The sequence below is a fragment of the Asterias rubens genome, chromosome 1 (assembly GCF_902459465.1).
Source record: "Asterias rubens chromosome 1, eAstRub1.3, whole genome shotgun sequence".
NCBI lineage: Eukaryota > Metazoa > Echinodermata > Asteroidea > Forcipulatida > Asteriidae > Asterias > Asterias rubens.
In genome coordinates, this window is record NC_047062.1 from 28,039,824 (window position 1) to 28,055,788 (window position 15,965).

The 15,965-nt window shown below is 38.3% G+C and overlaps 1 protein-coding gene across 1 annotated transcript; it reads right to left on the reverse strand.

Moving 5' to 3' along the window:
• Positions 1-1,706: 1,706 nt before the first annotated feature.
• LOC117296391 (signal recognition particle 54 kDa protein-like) lies at positions 1,707-14,971 on the reverse strand. Its single transcript, XM_033779293.1, has 15 exons — positions 14,806-14,971; positions 13,374-13,516; positions 12,171-12,347; positions 11,538-11,642; positions 10,353-10,419; positions 9,934-9,991; positions 8,822-8,972; positions 8,280-8,428; positions 6,955-7,055; positions 6,393-6,479; positions 6,066-6,139; positions 5,054-5,162; positions 4,247-4,423; positions 3,572-3,667; positions 1,707-3,020 (listed from the first exon to the last, which is right to left on the reverse strand). Exons 2-15 carry the CDS (start codon positions 13,449-13,451, stop codon positions 2,896-2,898), a joined length of 1,554 nt encoding a protein of 517 aa, XP_033635184.1. The 5' UTR covers positions 13,452-13,516; positions 14,806-14,971; the 3' UTR covers positions 1,707-2,895.
• Between the last annotated feature and the right edge of the window lie 994 nt (positions 14,972-15,965).

Sequence of the window (15,965 nt, forward strand, 5' to 3'; positions counted from 1 at the left end):
CTCATCGAGGTCAGCTTGCTATCATTTGGTGCAACATCTTCCTCATCAAGGTCAGCCTGCTATCATTTGGTGCAACATCTTCCTCATCAAGGTCAGCCTGCTATCATTTGGTGCAACATCTTCCTCATCGAGGTCAGCTTGCTATCATTTGGTGCAACATCTTCCTCATCAAGGTCAGCCTGCTATCATTTGGTGCAACATCTTCCTCATCAAGGTCAGCCTGCTATCATTTGGTGCAACATCTTCCTCATCAAGGTCAGCCTGCTATCATTTGGTGCAACATCTTCCTCATCAAGGTCAGCCTGCTATCATTTGGTGCAACATCTTCCTCATCAAGGTCAGCCTGCTATCATTTGGTGCAACATCTTCCTCATCAAGGTCAGCCTGCTATCATTTGGTGCAACATCTTCCTCATCAAGGTCAGCCTGCTATCATTTGGTGCAACATCTTCCTCATCAAGGTCAGCCTGCTATCATTTGGTGCAACATCTTCCTCATCAAGGTCAGCCTGCTATCATTTGGTGCAACATCTTCCTCATCAAGGTCAGCCTGCTATCATTTGGTGCAACATCTTCCTCATCAAGGTCAGCCTGCTATCATTTGGTGCAACATCTTCCTCATCAAGGTCAGCCTGCTATCATTTGGTGCAACATCTTCCTCATCAAGGTCAGCCTGCTATCATTTGGTGCAACATCTTCCTCATCAAGGTCAGCCTGCTATCATTTTGTGCAACATCTTCCTCATCAAGGTCAGCCTGCTATCATTTGCTGCAACATCTTCCTCATCGAGGTCAGCTTGCTATCATTTGGTGCAACATCTTCCTCATCGAGGTCAGCCTGCTATCATTTGGTGCAACATCTTCCTCATCAAGGTCAGCCTGCTATCATTTGGTGCAACATCTTCCTCATCAAGGTCAGCCTGCTATCATTTGGTGCAACATCTTCCTCATCAAGGTCAGCCTGCTATCATTTGGTGCAACATCTTCCTCATCAAGGTCAGCCTGCTATCATTTGGTGCAACATCTTCCTCATCAAGGTCAGCCTGCTATCATTTGGTGCAACATCTTCCTCATCAACCTTCTCTGACAGAACTAGTCTCTTTTTCAAGGTTTGATACTGCCTTATGTATCTTGTTGTGTTCTTCCAGGCGGCGTATGAAATAGTCATCGTTCCAATCTGCATTAATAACATTTCTCCCTTGGGTGGTTCATAGCTCATTCGGAGGAAATTAACTTTTTCACAATTTGTAGTTTCAAGATCAGTTTCTAGTGGACAAAAAGAATAGCAGAAGAGCAGATTACATGTTTTTTATATGAATTTTTCTACTTTTCTACTACCTGAAAAGCAGATTTAACGTTTTGTGAAAATGCTATTTTCTATTTCTCTGCTTTTCTGCCACCTGAAAAGCAGACTTTACTCTGCCAACCCAAAAGTGGCCATCTCCTTTTCTCCTTTTAGATCCCAGAAAACCAGATTTTACTTAGGGGGCTGAAAAGTGGCCATTTGCTGTTTTGCTTTGATGCTTTGTCCTTAGGAAGGGACGTAAAGCCGTTGGTCCAATGTGTTGTGTAATGCACGTATAAGAACCCAGTGCACTTATCGTAATAGAAGGGGTTTGCCCCGGTGTTCCTGGTTTGATTGGCAACATATTGCGCCACAGCACCTTGTAAACCATTACATGGTGCTATTAAAAGGAGTAGTCTCATAATTCAAAGCGTGAGGCCATTAAAACATTTTATTTTTTGAACAAGATTGTTTGTACATTGAGTTTGATACCTAAAGCACCATAACAGTTTCATAAAACATGTATACACTAAACAAATGCATAAAATGTTGATAACAATCCTGCACAACATATTTAGTTATGATACATCATAGGTTTAATAATATTAGTATTTGTTTTGGTAACATTTCTGATGGAAATATGTTTAAGGTATTAAGTTTTGATAATCATGGCTAACCATGTATTATGCATTCAAATTGTCTTCTTTCAATCTGTACACTTAGTAATTGTAATCAACTTTATTCCATGAACTGCATGCGCTACTGGAGATGATGTCATTGTAATCAACTTTATTCCATGAACTGCATGCGCTACTGGAGATGTACATTTACATATACACTCAACCAAATTAGTGTACACTAAACCAAACTCATTGATAAGGTTCACTTTGGGCATTGTGATTCCCCTATGTAAAAAAAGCATATAATTTGACTAGTCTAGAAACTAACTCATTGATAAGGTTTACTTTGGGCATTGTGATTCTGTAAAGCGGACCACCTGTGCTGGATCAATCGGAACAGATGGTCCTCATGTAAACTGTTCTATAAACTGTCCAGAATGTAGTTGATCATGATCAGTTAAGGTCAATCAATCATGTTACTTGCATTTCAGTTAACAGCTTTGTTCATAAAACTACCTTATGTTTTTACCCTTTCCTTGATTAGTGAAAACTTGAAATTACTTCATTTTATGCAATTACAAGTGACAGCGTGTAAGGCGATTCAGTGAAATTCCATATCATCACTGATCAAAATAAACCTGCACACTTACATTTGTTTTATGTTACTGGTAATATTAAACCAAAACAAAACAAAACTGCGCTCTTTAAAACATACAATAAATATAACCATGAAATCACCTTGAAACATAGAATCTGACAAACAGAAAAAGAAAACACAACATGAAATGTACGTTGCTTGAAAGTGATTACTCAAAGTTATGCGACTCACGCAATAACTGTTATCCAGAACTATTATTGGTTTACATTAAATCAAGACTTTGGACCCCTCCTCTAAAACCCACCATATTCAGAACACGCTCCCCCCCCAAAAAAAAAAAAAAAATAAATAATCATAATCATAATCATAATAAAAATAATTGATATACTTGGGGACTATTTATTACTAGGTCCACCTCCTCCCCCTCCACCCATCATGTTACCTAAACCACCAAGCCCCGCCCCTCCACCTGAACCTTGCTGAAATTGTCGTAACATATTCTGAAGTCCACTCATACCACCTGCAAAATAAAGCAAAATAACATTCAAGTTAATGTTTGTGCAAAGCATATTGTGATGGTAAGTGGACCTAATTAGCTCATAAACCCTCTTCCTATAAAGTTATATTTTATGGAGATTGCACTGTCCAATTCTTATCAACTTTTGATATGACGAAAGAGGGCACATCTCAAAACTTGTCCAGCTTTTACTTTCATAACTCTTGGATTTATGTGGAAACTATGACACAAAATGTAAACTTTCCCATATTACCAGTACAGTATCTTGCCTGCCAGACTAGCCAAAGAATGTACAAGGTCACACTTATTGTAAACAAAGGTCACATGGTCTATTAAATGATTGACTAGTGTATTGTACACACCTATGTGATGTAGTACTCTAGGACTATAGCAGTATTAAATGATTGACTAGTGTATTGTACACACCTATGTGATGTAGTACTCTAGGACTATAGCAGTATTAAATGATTGACTAGTGTATTGTACACACCTATGTGATGTAGTACTCTAGGACTATAGCAGTATTAAATGATTGACTAGTGTATTGTACACACCTATGTGATGTAGTACTCGAGGATCCATTGCCTTTGCAATTGACTGATTTAACTTCTGCATCTGTGCTGGGTTCACGTTCTTGGCCATATCTCCACCTATACAAACACATTAAGCATTAGTCACACTTCAAATACTCACTATACAGCGACTAAACACTTTGGGTAATATCACTGCTTTGGGAAGAGTAAACTCATTGCACTTTATATAATACAACCAACATGTAAAGGTTAACAATTTAGTTAATAAGTTCAGTTTAAAAATTTGTTCTAGCGGACTTGTGCACGTCTGGCAATACTTGAAGTTGATATGATATTTATTTACATGCAGTCAAGGTTTGCTGAATAATCAGGAGGAATTAGAAGTAATTTTCTTGTAGCACTTTGTTTAACGTCTTTATCTTCCAGTACGCGCTAATCCACCAATCAGATGCTCGAACTACTAGGGGGATAGAAACATATATACTACTTCCTCTGTCTTATATACTACTTCCTCTGTTTTTATTACACAACACAATGCGTATTGTGAATTGTCAATGCGTCAACCCATATACGGACAGTGCAAAAATACTTTCTAAACTTTGTGTGCGTGCCTGCTGTTCGGTAGCATTTGAACACATTGACTTCTTATCAAGAACCATAGCATTGTTTTAGAGAGAGGATGTATTAGGTGATTACCTTTTCCTTTGAAGAGTCCCTTAATACCGCCCATCTTCTTGACCATCTGTGCAAACTTCTGATACTGTTGCAGTAATTCCTGTACCTCTTTAGATGACACACCTGCCCCCCTTGCTACACGGTGTACTCTACCCTGGGTTCGCATGAAGATCTTGGCCCCTTCCCTGCTGTCTAACTCTGTCAAAATAATCATCCAAATCTTTATTATTACAAACTCATACTACAACAACTCTTATTTAGTTTCTAAATTTTTATGGATATGGAGCATGTCACATGATATAGATTGGTTTGAATAGACGATGTGACCTATGTTTACATTCAAACCGCCCTCTGTTGACAAAACACTATATATGTCATGTTTCGCCGGGCAAAGAGTTGCGTAGTCATAGTAAGATTGAGTACACTTTCTAGCTGGCTGTCAAAACACAAAGGTTTTGCCCGGCGGTATGCGCGCGAATCATGTTATGGTTTTCGTGTGACGTCAGAGGTCTCATCGTCTGTATAATACTACCAAAACCAGGAAAAGACTATCAAGACTTCAGACACTCCGCACATACTAGACATCTATATTAAAACATGCTTTCTCATCCAAGGTGCTTGTAGATTTTGTCACTGATGGACATGAAAGTTATGGAGTGTAAAGTGGACATCACAAACCAGTATAAAAGGAGTAAACCAAACTAATATTGCTTCTTTTGCTGTCCAGCATGCATTCTTATCTTAATCAATTCAACTTTTACAAATTGCACACTTATGTTGCACAGAACACAAAAATGCAACAATTTGATTGTAAGAATCTCGACTTACCTTCATCATTCATACTGTCCATTATCGTCATGAGTTTTTTGAGTCTAGCCATAGATTCTTGCTCATTGCCCTTTGATATAAAGTCACTACTAAACCCTGGGATCATACCCTGCAATCAAACACAGATTGTATGTTTAGCAATACTACTAATGCATATTGTTAGTACACTAAGTCTGTTACAAATATAATTAACATTTGACCTTTACCTTGGGCATATCAAGACAAATAATTAGCACTACCCTAGTCTATGGGTTGATTATTTATTTCATTAAACTATCTTAGCAGATTGAAAAGAACCATCTCTGCCCACACAAATTACCGTTTACCTCCTGGGTGAAGAGAAGCAATTAAAGTTAAATATCAAGACCAGAATATGAACCCACACTCTAATAGCTTTGGGATTCTAAATTGAGTATTGTGAACTAGTCCGCTTGGTAACAACAAACAACACAGCATTCCAGCATTGTGAGATGAGGATTGTTTAGGGAAGGAGTTTATGAAAGAAAGCAACCAATACAACTTGACAAATTATACTGGCAACAATCAAGTTTACTCAGCAACATGTTATGTTTAGCAAGTCCATACAATTTGGAAACTTGACCAAATGTGTAAAACTCCTAAGCAAAAACAAATTTTATTTCACAAAATTTTATTTCAATAAATTAATTGGGTTATTGGCCAAACTACCATGTACGGTAAATTAAATTGTTCGTGGCTTTGTCCTCAGAACAACTTGCTGATTTTCAGCAATACTTTTTGCTTGTCAACTCTTATGATTTTGTTAATGCTCTGCTGATATTAATCTCATTAGGTGCTCAGGCTTGCCCTTGTTTTTATTTACCTGGGGACTACAACAGAAGAGGGCATTAGGGACCCCATGTTGGGTGAAGGTCAGTTGTCAATGAAAAGACGGACAGAAAAAGGTTCCTGATAACAGGTGTTTACACAGGCATGCATGAGGACAATACAAACAATGTATCATTTGCCATTGGGGCATAACAAAACATCTTACCATTATTTGACCAAATGGACCCATCTTCATGATGTTCTGAAACTGCTCATACATATCTCGCAGTGTAAATTCACCTAGAAACAATAAAGTAGTACAACAAATCTTCAGGAATGTTCCAGTAATGCTATGTAAAAACTATCCACATATTTGTATTTATAAATTATGCAACACATGTAAAGATGTAACGTGACATTTGTTTTGAATGAACTTACCAAAAGTAAATCAGACAGGCCAGTGCAGGCTGGTAACAAATTACTCTGGAAAATCAATTGTATAGCTGAATATGACTGGGGCTGGTCACAGGGGAAAACAAATCTCATTCCTTACCATGTTTGAGTTTGTTGATAAGTTCTTCATTGTCGTCTAAGTTGAGCTCACTGACTTTATCAATAAGTCCTTCAATATCACCCATGCCTATTTAAAAAAAATCAACTACATGAAAATATTATCGAGTGTGCCTAAAAGCGTCATAACAATTAATAAAAGGTAGCTTTAAAGGAGATTAAAATGATCCAGAAGTACCATGATCTGGCCACAAAGAACTTGGACAGATTTGGCAGGTGAAAGTGAACGTTATCTTTGTGTTGTTGAAATTTAAACAATTAGGTTTACTTCTGTTTACACCAACAGAACTCATTAGATAGATAATTACTGCAAAACTTCAACAGAACTCATTAGATAGATAATTACTGCAAAACTTCAACAGAACTCATTAGATAGATAATTACTGCAAAACTTCAACAGAACTCATTAGATAGATAATTACTGCAAAACTTCAACAGAACTCATTAGATAGATAATTACTGCAAAACTTCAACAGAACTCATTAGATAGATAATTACTGCAAAACTTGTATCAAGCAAATATTGTATTCAAATAGTTAACTTACCAAGCAATTTACTAACAAATGGTTTTGTTTTGAACTGCTCAAAGTCATCAATGTGTTCACCAGTTCCTATGAAAATGACTGGACTCTTAGTTGCTGCAACACTGCAAATAAAAACAAAGTATGTCAAATGTGATAACAACAAAAGCACTTTGTTATATTCAAACAGCCTAAACTGCCCTGCCTGTTTCTCCTTAAAGGAACACGTTGCCTTGGATCGGTCGAGTTGGTATTTGAAAAGCGTTTGCAACCGTTTGTTATAAAATGCATATGGTTAGAAAGATGTTTAAAAAGTAAAATACAATAATCAACACACATTTGCCTCAAAATTGAGTGGTTTTCCTTTTACTTTGCGAACTAACACGATCGGCCATTTATGGGAGTAAAAAATTTGACTCCCATAAATGGCCAACCATGTTTGTCGACGAGGTAAAAAGAAAACCACCCAATTTCATGTGATACTTGTGTGGATCATTATATTCTACTTTTGAAATATCTTTCTGATAAAAACAGTTACACACGCTTTTCAACGACAAACTCGACCAATCCAAGGCAACGTGTTCCTAAACACGCGATGACATCAAAATTATGTAATTTGTAGAGGATCAAAGCCCAGGCAATGCCCAAAGTGCTGCACAGACAAACCATATACTTAGTCTATGGGATTTTAGATTTAACAATGCAAGCAGAAAAAGAAGAAAATAAATCGGTACAAAAACAAAGCCTTTTCCTGCAGTAGCGCAGAAAAGGTTCCCCCTACAAAAACAATCATTGAATGAAGAAACAAAAAGATTCAAACCCAAACAAACTCAAACTTTTTAGTGTTGCTAAGCAGCAGACATTGTTTTTTCAATTTATACTTTGTGGATAAGACAGGATGTGACGGACGTGTAATTCATGGATTTTATAAAACTTGAAGATCCAGGTGATTCCAACAAAAAGCAATTGTAATAAATTATACAATTCAAAACAGTTGAAAACCTTGATATATGACTACCAATGACTTCATAACATCACTTGTGCTTGCACACAGTAAGTCATGTTAATACAAGGTCTTAGTATGTAGCAACTTTCAATAGCATATGAGTCTTAGAAATAACCGAAGTGCTGTCAACAAAACCTGTAGTTTTTCATTTCTACACAGTGTGGGTTAAAATACCTTCAAGAAAAAAACCTGGAAAAGACCCCCTTCCTCCAAAAAATTAAATAATAATAAATAAATAAATAAATAAATAAATAAATAAATATAAATCAGAAATAAAAAACCAAGGCTTTCCTGGACAGTGTGTTGGGAAAGCCAACTATGTTTCAAAAGAAGAGATTCTTACGCGCTGAGTGCACCTCCTCCCTTAGCATGACCATCTAGCTTAGTGATGATAACGGAAGCTACATCTACTTTCTCTTTGAAGGCTCTGGACTGTGACTCACACGCTTGACCGATAGATGCATCCATCACAAACACTACATTATCTGGGTTCTGAGAACACATGGGAACATAATCAAGAGTCTTATTAACAAATGAGGAAACTTAAATGTTAAGAGAGTATACAGCCCCGAGCTGCCGTGGCGCTCCAAAAGCTTTTCATGCACAATATCAACCTCTACCTTTGCAGGTACCCATTTATACCCCTGGGTGAAGAGAAGCAATTATAGTAAAGTATCTTGCTCAAGGACACAAGTATCACGACCAGGATTCGAACCCACACTCAGGTGACTTAGCACCAGAACTTGAATTCGATGGTCTTAACCACTCAGCCGTGACACCATGCCATCCATACAGATCTTTCACCATTGTGTCAAAGTGAAAACCCTGTCAGCACAGGACCACACTTCACTTGAAGACAAATAACACTAAGTGTTTGATACTAACCACTGCATTGGACACTTGTAACATCTCCTCAAAGAGGGAGTCTTCTTGTTTATGTCTGCCGCTTGTATCAACAATGATGATCTCAAATCCTTCATTCTTGAACTTGTCTACACCATCAGCGGCCAAAACAACAGGATCCACCTCCGTGTAACTATGTCAAATGTATAATGTTATTATAACATGTATCTTCAACATCATTATTATTATCAACAATTGTATTACATTTCTAGTACCAAATACATCTTTAAAGTTAAAGGTAACTTAAAGGAATAAAAAGCCGCAAATTTTTGGAAGGGCCAATTTATTCCCAATGTTCTCTAGTTTTCTTTTTAAATAAGCACACCACAAACTTACCAATAACAAATTTATTTAACTATCAGGTTATGCCCTGGGATTTTGTGTCAATGTAAATATTTCAAATGGGTTCAAAACATAAATGTATGTTGATGTAAAGTTCAACACTAAAGTATTCAACAGACATTTAAAACAAAAAACTTCATGTGTATACTCTACGAAGCATAATTTAGGGCTGACAAAGAAAAGTTTACTACAGCGCAATTTGAACCTGCGACCTCCGGATTAACATGCAGGCGCTCCTACCAACTGAGCTATCTAACCCTTATGTTTGTGGTCTCCCTATTTTGTCAATATCTTTTCTTCGGGGTGCTAGTCAAAAGACCTGCAACAAATAACTGTCGTGTAGTCATGAGGGATTACACCCAAGTTTATGAGACAACTTGGGATGCAGCAGCGAGAGATCACCATAAGGTGATCCCCTTAAAGGGATGCTGTTAGAGCACCAGCACTTCAATCCATCTGCTACCCCAGCTTGTCAATAGTCACAGTATTCAGCGATGCATTGCACATTTAGTTGGGCATAAATTTACATCATCTCTGAAACCTGTATCTCTCTGTTGCTCCATTTTTTCACAAGTGAAAAGCCAATTGTTAAGAAATATGAAGTCAAATATGCTTACCCAACACCTGCCAGAGTAATCAGTTGTATGCAACAATACGCAGTGTTTTTTCACTTGGGTTGGTAAAACAGCACCATGGAATTAGGCCATTATCTGTATACAATTTTGATAAAGATTTGAGTTTTTGGAACTCACCTTCCATAGAAAGGAATTCTTGCTTTGGTTGCATTTTGTTTCAGTTGGTCAAAGGCACCTGTGTCATTCAAACAGTCGGGGAAAATTAAGATCAATTAAGAACAAATCAAATATTTTGGTACATATCATAATAACAATGTCAAAGAGTTTGCTTTTACATGCCCTTATGTAAGATGCCTCTCCCTTCTCACTCAAATTTCATATAACTTTCCAGGACCCTTATAAGATAAAAAAATTTGTATCAACAATGGTATTATTAAATCTCAAAGTTACACCTAGTTATTATTTGAAGAGGCAGTGATTCTAAATCTAGGCAGTTGCTACTGCTACATTGTTTAACAGAGTTACATGGTTACTTGTAAGAATAGATAAATACTCATCTCCACAATGCAAGTCCTACATAGAAACTATAATCTCACCTGCTCGGAATGTATCTGCACATATGAGACATGACTTCCATCCCTTCTTTTGGAAGTGATATGCGAGCTGTGCACAAAAACAAAAAATCATCAAGTACATTTGTTATATAACATATTTTTTTGCTTTACACGTAACCATGGTACACATATATCACCGCTCTCACGAAGAGGCACACACCGACCCACCCAAGCTTGTAAACGCCTGCAACCATGGACATCCCTCTTTTGTTTGTATTCCCAAATTTTGTGCAACAGCTCCCAAAGGTTTTGTACATGTTTTTACACTGTGGACCTTTCCCAAACAGTAGACCCTATTCCCATAGTAGGTCCCCAGTGTAAATGTGTATGCTTACCAGTACTCACTTACCCAACAAGCTCAAGGACAAGGCAAACACTTTATGCCCCTTTGGCTTGCTTCGAAGGCGAGGCATAAAAATCATACAAATGGCTGGGTCAGCTAATTTTCAGTTTTCTGCCCAATATGTTTCTAAATGCCAATTCTTGATCCATTTGCTCTCCAACACATCCTGTTTTCTGCCCAAAATGTTTCGGTATTCCAGTTCTTGATCTATTTGCTCTTAAGTCTGTCCAGTTTTCTGCCCAATGTTTCTGTATTCCGGTTCTTGATCTATATGCTCTTAAGTCTGTCCAGTTTTCTGCCCAATATGTTTCTGTATTACAGTTCTTGATCTATATGCTCTTAAGTCTGTCCAGTTTTCTGCCCAATATGTTTCTGTATTCCGGTTCTTGATCTATTTGCTCTTAAGTCTGTCCAGTTTTCTGCCCAATATGTTTCTGTATTCCAGTTTTTGATCTATATGCTCTTAAGTCTGTCCAGTTTTCTGCCCAATATGTTCTTGATCTATTTGCTCTTAAGTCTGTCCAGTTTTCTGCCCAATATGTTTCTGTATTCCAGTTCTTGATCTATTTGCTCTTAAGTCTGTCCAGTTTTCTGCCCAATATGTTTCTGTATTCCGGTTCTTGATCTATATGCTCTTAAGTCTGTCCATTTTCTGCCCAATATGTTTCTGTATTCCAGTTCTTGATCTATTTGCTCTTAAGTCTGTCCAGGTTTCTGCCCAATATGTTTCTGTATTCCGGTTCTTGATCTATTTGCTCTTAAGTCTGTCCAGTTTTTTGCCAAATATGTTTCTGTATTCCAGTTCTTGATCTATTTGCTCTTACCTTTGTACATGTTGTTGTCTTTCCACTTCCCTGTAGTCCCACAAACATAATGACATTGGGCTTGCCTTTTAATGGAGTCCATGCCTTTACACCAGGGTCAATAAGCTAACAACATCAGAGAAAATTTACTTATTAAAAATATATTGCATACACACACAGCTTCTTTTCAATCCTCAAAAATCAATCAATATGAATGATGTATATAAAGGATAGTTACTGCTATTGAAGAATGACCTCAATGATAAAAGAGTGGCAACAAGCTCTCAAACGAACGCCGGTACTATTAGCTATATTGCATTCCGCGTAATCAAATTGGCATACATGAGCTTGTGCGCCCAATCTGCTTGTTCACAAATTTTCTAAGTTTGTACTTTTTGAAACACATTTTAAAAATTAAATTGGCGTACATGAGCTTGAGCGCCCAATACTCAAAGCCAGCTGGTTTACATAGCTCCAGCTTTGTCTTTTTAGCGGCTTAAACACCCCCATGTGACGCGCTCTCCACCACTAGGAATAGCGAAACTGTCTGGGTATTTATGAAAAGGACTATACGCTATTGGTATTATTCTGTAATAAATTGATGACATACCCTGAAACTGCAAGTTACAGCAAGTATCACTATTTAAACTATACCTTAACAAGTTCCTTAAAGACAGCTGTCTGAATCATCTTCCTCTTATTCAAGCCGGCTGCCATCTCCTCAAAATCAATCACAGCTTTCACATTTTCTCTCAGTTTTTTCACCAGTTTGATATTGACATCTGCTTCTAACAAGGCACGACATACTTCACTAAGCATGGAGTTCAACACCTGGGAGATACATGCATATTAAAGAAAAATAACCTAGGATAAGAGAGTCTTTTTAAATGCTGGTTGTTGGATGTACAGAATATGTAGCAGAGGCAAGGAAGATGTGACATGGGAGGATGTCCGGTATTCAGAAGCATATAGTTGGTGTACATGTAGATACTGTGGACTGTTTCGATAGACCATGCCAAAATGGCCATTCAAGAATTGCACAGTATTTTGGAGTCTACTCCCATGAGCAGAGCAGATAAGAGTACCGAACCCAAGCTCTGGTGTTTCTGTTCAGCAGAGTGTGGGTTAGATTCCCGATCGTGACACTTGTGTCCTTGAGCAAGACACTTAACCATTTATATAAACTTCTCTCCACCCAGGGGTACCTGTGAGGGCAGAGATGGTGCTTGTGGTTATTAGCTTAGTGCGCTTCATATTTGGCAGCACAGGCTGTATACTCCCCAGGGAGCTGAGATGGTTTAAGGAATGATTTAAGGCACAGTTACCAGGGATAAATCATGTTGGAGCGCCATGAGCGTCACATCACTGTGTGACAGACCTGAGCGCTATAAGATGCCACTTACTATTATCATTATTGTTAATGTAAGACACATCAACTTAATTGGGCAAATCAATTTCATTTGTTTAAAACTGTTTTTAAAATAAATGCTTTTAAGCGCTTCAAGATTGTGACTTTACACAGAGCTTTTAAATACAATACCAATCTGGTCGTTTTTAATTTGTTGATTGAACTTCTTGACTGGCTGGCACAGCAATACAAGCGAAAGATACATAAAAAGATGTACCGGTATTTAATGATTTTAGTGGTATGCATACAAATGTCAAAAAGTTACACCAAATCACCAGTTTGTGGCATGATGGGACAAGTGTAGAGTTGAAGGGGTTTGGGGGAAGGGGAAAGGAGTAGTTTAATAGGGGAAAAGAGGGCTCTCAATACTTTAATGTTCTTGTTTGTTTAAAAACAAATATATGCTTAGTATTAGAAGCAAGATGCTGCTAGTGTTATTTGCAACTTACATCTTCATCAATAATGGTAGCATTACTGAGTGATTTCAAGGCCGATGTAATCTTACGGCCAAGATCTGCTAAAACCATCTTGATGTTCTGTCAGTAGTCCTACTTCAACAATATACACTGTAAATGTAGAGTCTTGATTCAAACTGCAGTTAAAAAAAGCAAAATATGGTGTTAATGAATGTAAGCCAGGGGTGTGCTTTGGTGACTCAATCAGGAACAAGTTTCTGACCAAAAGCTCAAACGTGGAATTTTTTTAAATTTTGTTTTCTTCTCTGAAACGAGAATAGTGTGTTGACAAACACAAATGCCACGCTTAGATTTCAAATCTCTTTCTTGTTATGATTAAGGGAATAAAAGGGTAGCAAAGACTTCTTTATATTAATGGCCATTTTAAAACCAGCTGGGTCGTTGCCGTGTGATAAAGGCCCTCGCCGGCAATGACCCTGCAAGGTTTTAAACGGCCGATAAAGAACAAGTCACTACTTTTTTATTCCCATTCATAACTGCCTTTTCGGTTAAAAGGCGTAATAACGTAAGTATTTCACTTTTATTGAAAATGACTTCAATAAAAATTCCTCAATAACCTTTGTAGAAAGTGTCCAGTTATCATTAATGTTCTTGACTTTAACGCGATTTTCTCATTGGCTCAGCTTTTGACTGGTCTGACGGAAAATGGCACACATTGAGGGGACAATTTACACTTTTAAACATTTGTACTACATGTGTACGTTTGCTGTTTTAAAAACTCTCATAAAAGGGAAATGGGAAAAGTTTCCGTATGGCGCCACCACTTTTTCATTCGATATAAAATAATATAGGAACTTATTTACCTGATTGATATATCCCTTTTTGTAAAAATGAGTGAAAAAGTGGTGGCGCCATACGGAAAGTTATCCGGGAAATGTTTTGTCGATAAAAAACCTGAATCCTAACTTTGGTTTGAAAACAAAACAAAAATGAGTGAAGGTTAGTTTCAACTCCATTTCAATACTAGGAAAAATAGGAGTATTGACAATTTTGATTGAGACCACTCAGTCAGATGGTCAGACAGTATATGAGGCTGGTCATCTCGCCACCTAGCAAGCTCGCCACCAACAAAGTCGCCCCTGCAAAGTCGCCCCCTAACCAGCTCGCCGAGATAATGCACTAGTGATTAGTACCAAAAATCAATCATTTTCTAAATGTTTGAGCATAACCAACGACAGGAAACTTTATTCTCAGCATGATTAAGCCTGATGAAAATACAGACCGTGAGTAAACTGCATAGCTTCTGTCACCGGTGCAGCTTGCACAATCTCGCGGTAAACGGGAATCAAAGTTGGGGACCGAAAACATATGAGGGTCGATAATGTATTGTAATGTATTGTATGACGCTACGATAGTCGATACTTTTAATTTTAATTTCCAAAGACGGGAAAGTGTTCTAACTCACCCACGCCGTAGTTCATGAGTATTGCATCATTGAAGTAACAACCTACTTCAGCAAAACGTCCAGTATTACACAAAGTTAATAGGAACAGAAGGGGGAAATTTGTGAACGTATGGAACTGAGAAAAGTCGCACTCTCTCTACACGGGTCTCTACACGGAGAATACACAATCATGCATTGAACAAGTATTATACGTAGCATGTATATGGCCCTTTTCGAATCCACGGCATGTGGCTTTAGGCTCCGTGCTTTCGTCTGAAGCCCTGTGCATTGAACTAAGCACACGCGATACTTGTCAAAACACCGCGGGGCCAAGCTAGCCTAGGAAAAATCTATGGAGCCAAAGCCGTGGTTTCGAAAAGGGCCTAACTAGACTTGCTTCCAAGTCTGTGACCGTGGTTTTTAGTCGTGCTGTGGTTTTTAGTCGAGCCGATACTGAAACAGCGCCCTCTTGTTAATATTCAGCAATCCCTCCCTCGCTCGATGATAATGTCGAGGAAGATGTTCTGCTCCATCGACAGAATAAACAAAGTTATTAGGGTTGAGGTAGGTAGCTGGTGCCTAGTGACTCCGTCGACGTCGAGGACTCAAAAGTCTGATCCGTGAGCCACATACTCTCAGGCAGATGTCACAGTTTGGGGACCATACATGTCCATGGTTGGACCATCGAGGAATATTAGTTCCTCGGTTGGATGGATCGGACCATGGTTGGATGGCCTGTGTAATAAAGGTCTAGCTCGAAGCAGTGTTGCAATGTCTTTATAGGGCTTCCGTTCTCGCGAGTCCGTTGTCCTTGGCTAACTTATTTAAGCGGGCCAGTGTGGCGGTGTGGCGGTTTCAACTTTCCGCCGTGTTCAGTTTTCCGAATGACCAAATACGGTAACATTACGTCTCATGCGATGCCTGCGCACAGCAAGCAAAAGTAGTCAATTTTTAGTGCTGTATTGAGTCATCCGTGTTACTCTCCGGTATATAGCTGTAGTCATGGCGGCGTCCACGAGTACAACGAGCGGCGAACGCGTGGATCGATGCGTATGAGAGAATTTGGTGTGGCACAAGCAGTGTGACCTGCTTACAGCTGTACGCATGAATACGTGTAAAGATGGGGCAAGAGAATGTGACTAAACATAAAAGAATCGTAATAATAAACAATTTGGGGTCAC